Source organism: Habropoda laboriosa, unplaced genomic scaffold, assembly GCF_001263275.1.
Source record: "Habropoda laboriosa isolate 0110345459 unplaced genomic scaffold, ASM126327v1 scaffold33, whole genome shotgun sequence".
Taxonomy (NCBI): Eukaryota; Metazoa; Arthropoda; class Insecta; order Hymenoptera; family Apidae; genus Habropoda; species Habropoda laboriosa.
The window spans coordinates 1533446-1534328 of NW_017100187.1; the positions used below are offsets into that span (position 1 = coordinate 1533446).

Sequence of the window (883 nt, forward strand, 5' to 3'; positions counted from 1 at the left end):
GATCTCTAAACGAGCTTTTCCTAATTCCTTAACTATTTCGGTTTTCTCGTTCTGAAGATCCTCCGCGATCTTTCTCGTCTTCTCGAATTCTTGCGTGAGCGCATTTTTCTCATCTAACGCGTGCATTCTCTCTTTCAAGTGTACTTGTAATCTTTCGTTAGATTCTGAGGAGATAAACCAAGTTTAGTGAATATGAATACAGTGTCTGAGTGAAAAATAATTTCCTTATAAAATTTGCGTGCAAAATTACCTGACAAAAGTTTATCAACGGTTGTACTAAGTCGCGTATTATGTTCCTCGTTCATCTTAAGTCGTTGATTGACACGCATCACTTCAGCGTTCTTTTCCTCAAGTTGCGCTTCTAATCTCTGTATTCTATCTTCAGCGCTGCCATGTCTTTCCTGAGCCTGCTTATTAAATATTTCATGCAATTAAAATCGACGTTCGCAGATGTGGGATTTAATCAATATATAAGAACTCGTAGAAATATATCGTTTCTTTATTTAGATAGATCTAACATGAAGAGCTAATGAATTTTAATGAAAGAGTAAACACGTGCCTAGTACACATATCTCTACAGAAACGTGATAAGAGCACTAAATGACAAGTCACTAAGAAGCTCTGAAAATAATCACATTGAGACTGCCAATGTTCAGTATATTCGGTGTTAGATTGAAAGTGAATTATGTGAACCTTTACCTTTACATTGTATTCGTTAATATTATGAAATCTCTTAAAGAAAGTCTCGAGTATGTTCATTGTCTGTGTAGCATGTAGATAGACATAAATAATGATAAAGTATGTGAGTAAGAAACATTGCTAGAAGTTCAATATGTATAACTGAAGTATAGATCAAAGGCTATCTTGAAGAAAAAATATCAAA

At 34.3% G+C, this 883-nt stretch overlaps 1 protein-coding gene across 1 annotated transcript in view; it reads right to left on the minus strand.

The window, feature by feature from the left end:
• The window catches only part of LOC108579470 (liprin-alpha-1), a 37950-nt gene that overhangs the window by 5278 nt on the left and 31789 nt on the right, over positions 1–883 (minus strand). The window contains exons 9-10 of the mRNA XM_017943015.1: positions 251–410; positions 1–164 (exon numbers count right to left, since the gene is read on the minus strand). Of these exons, the coding sequence (XP_017798504.1) occupies positions 1–164; positions 251–410 (324 nt within the window). The remainder of the gene's footprint in view (positions 165–250; positions 411–883) is intronic.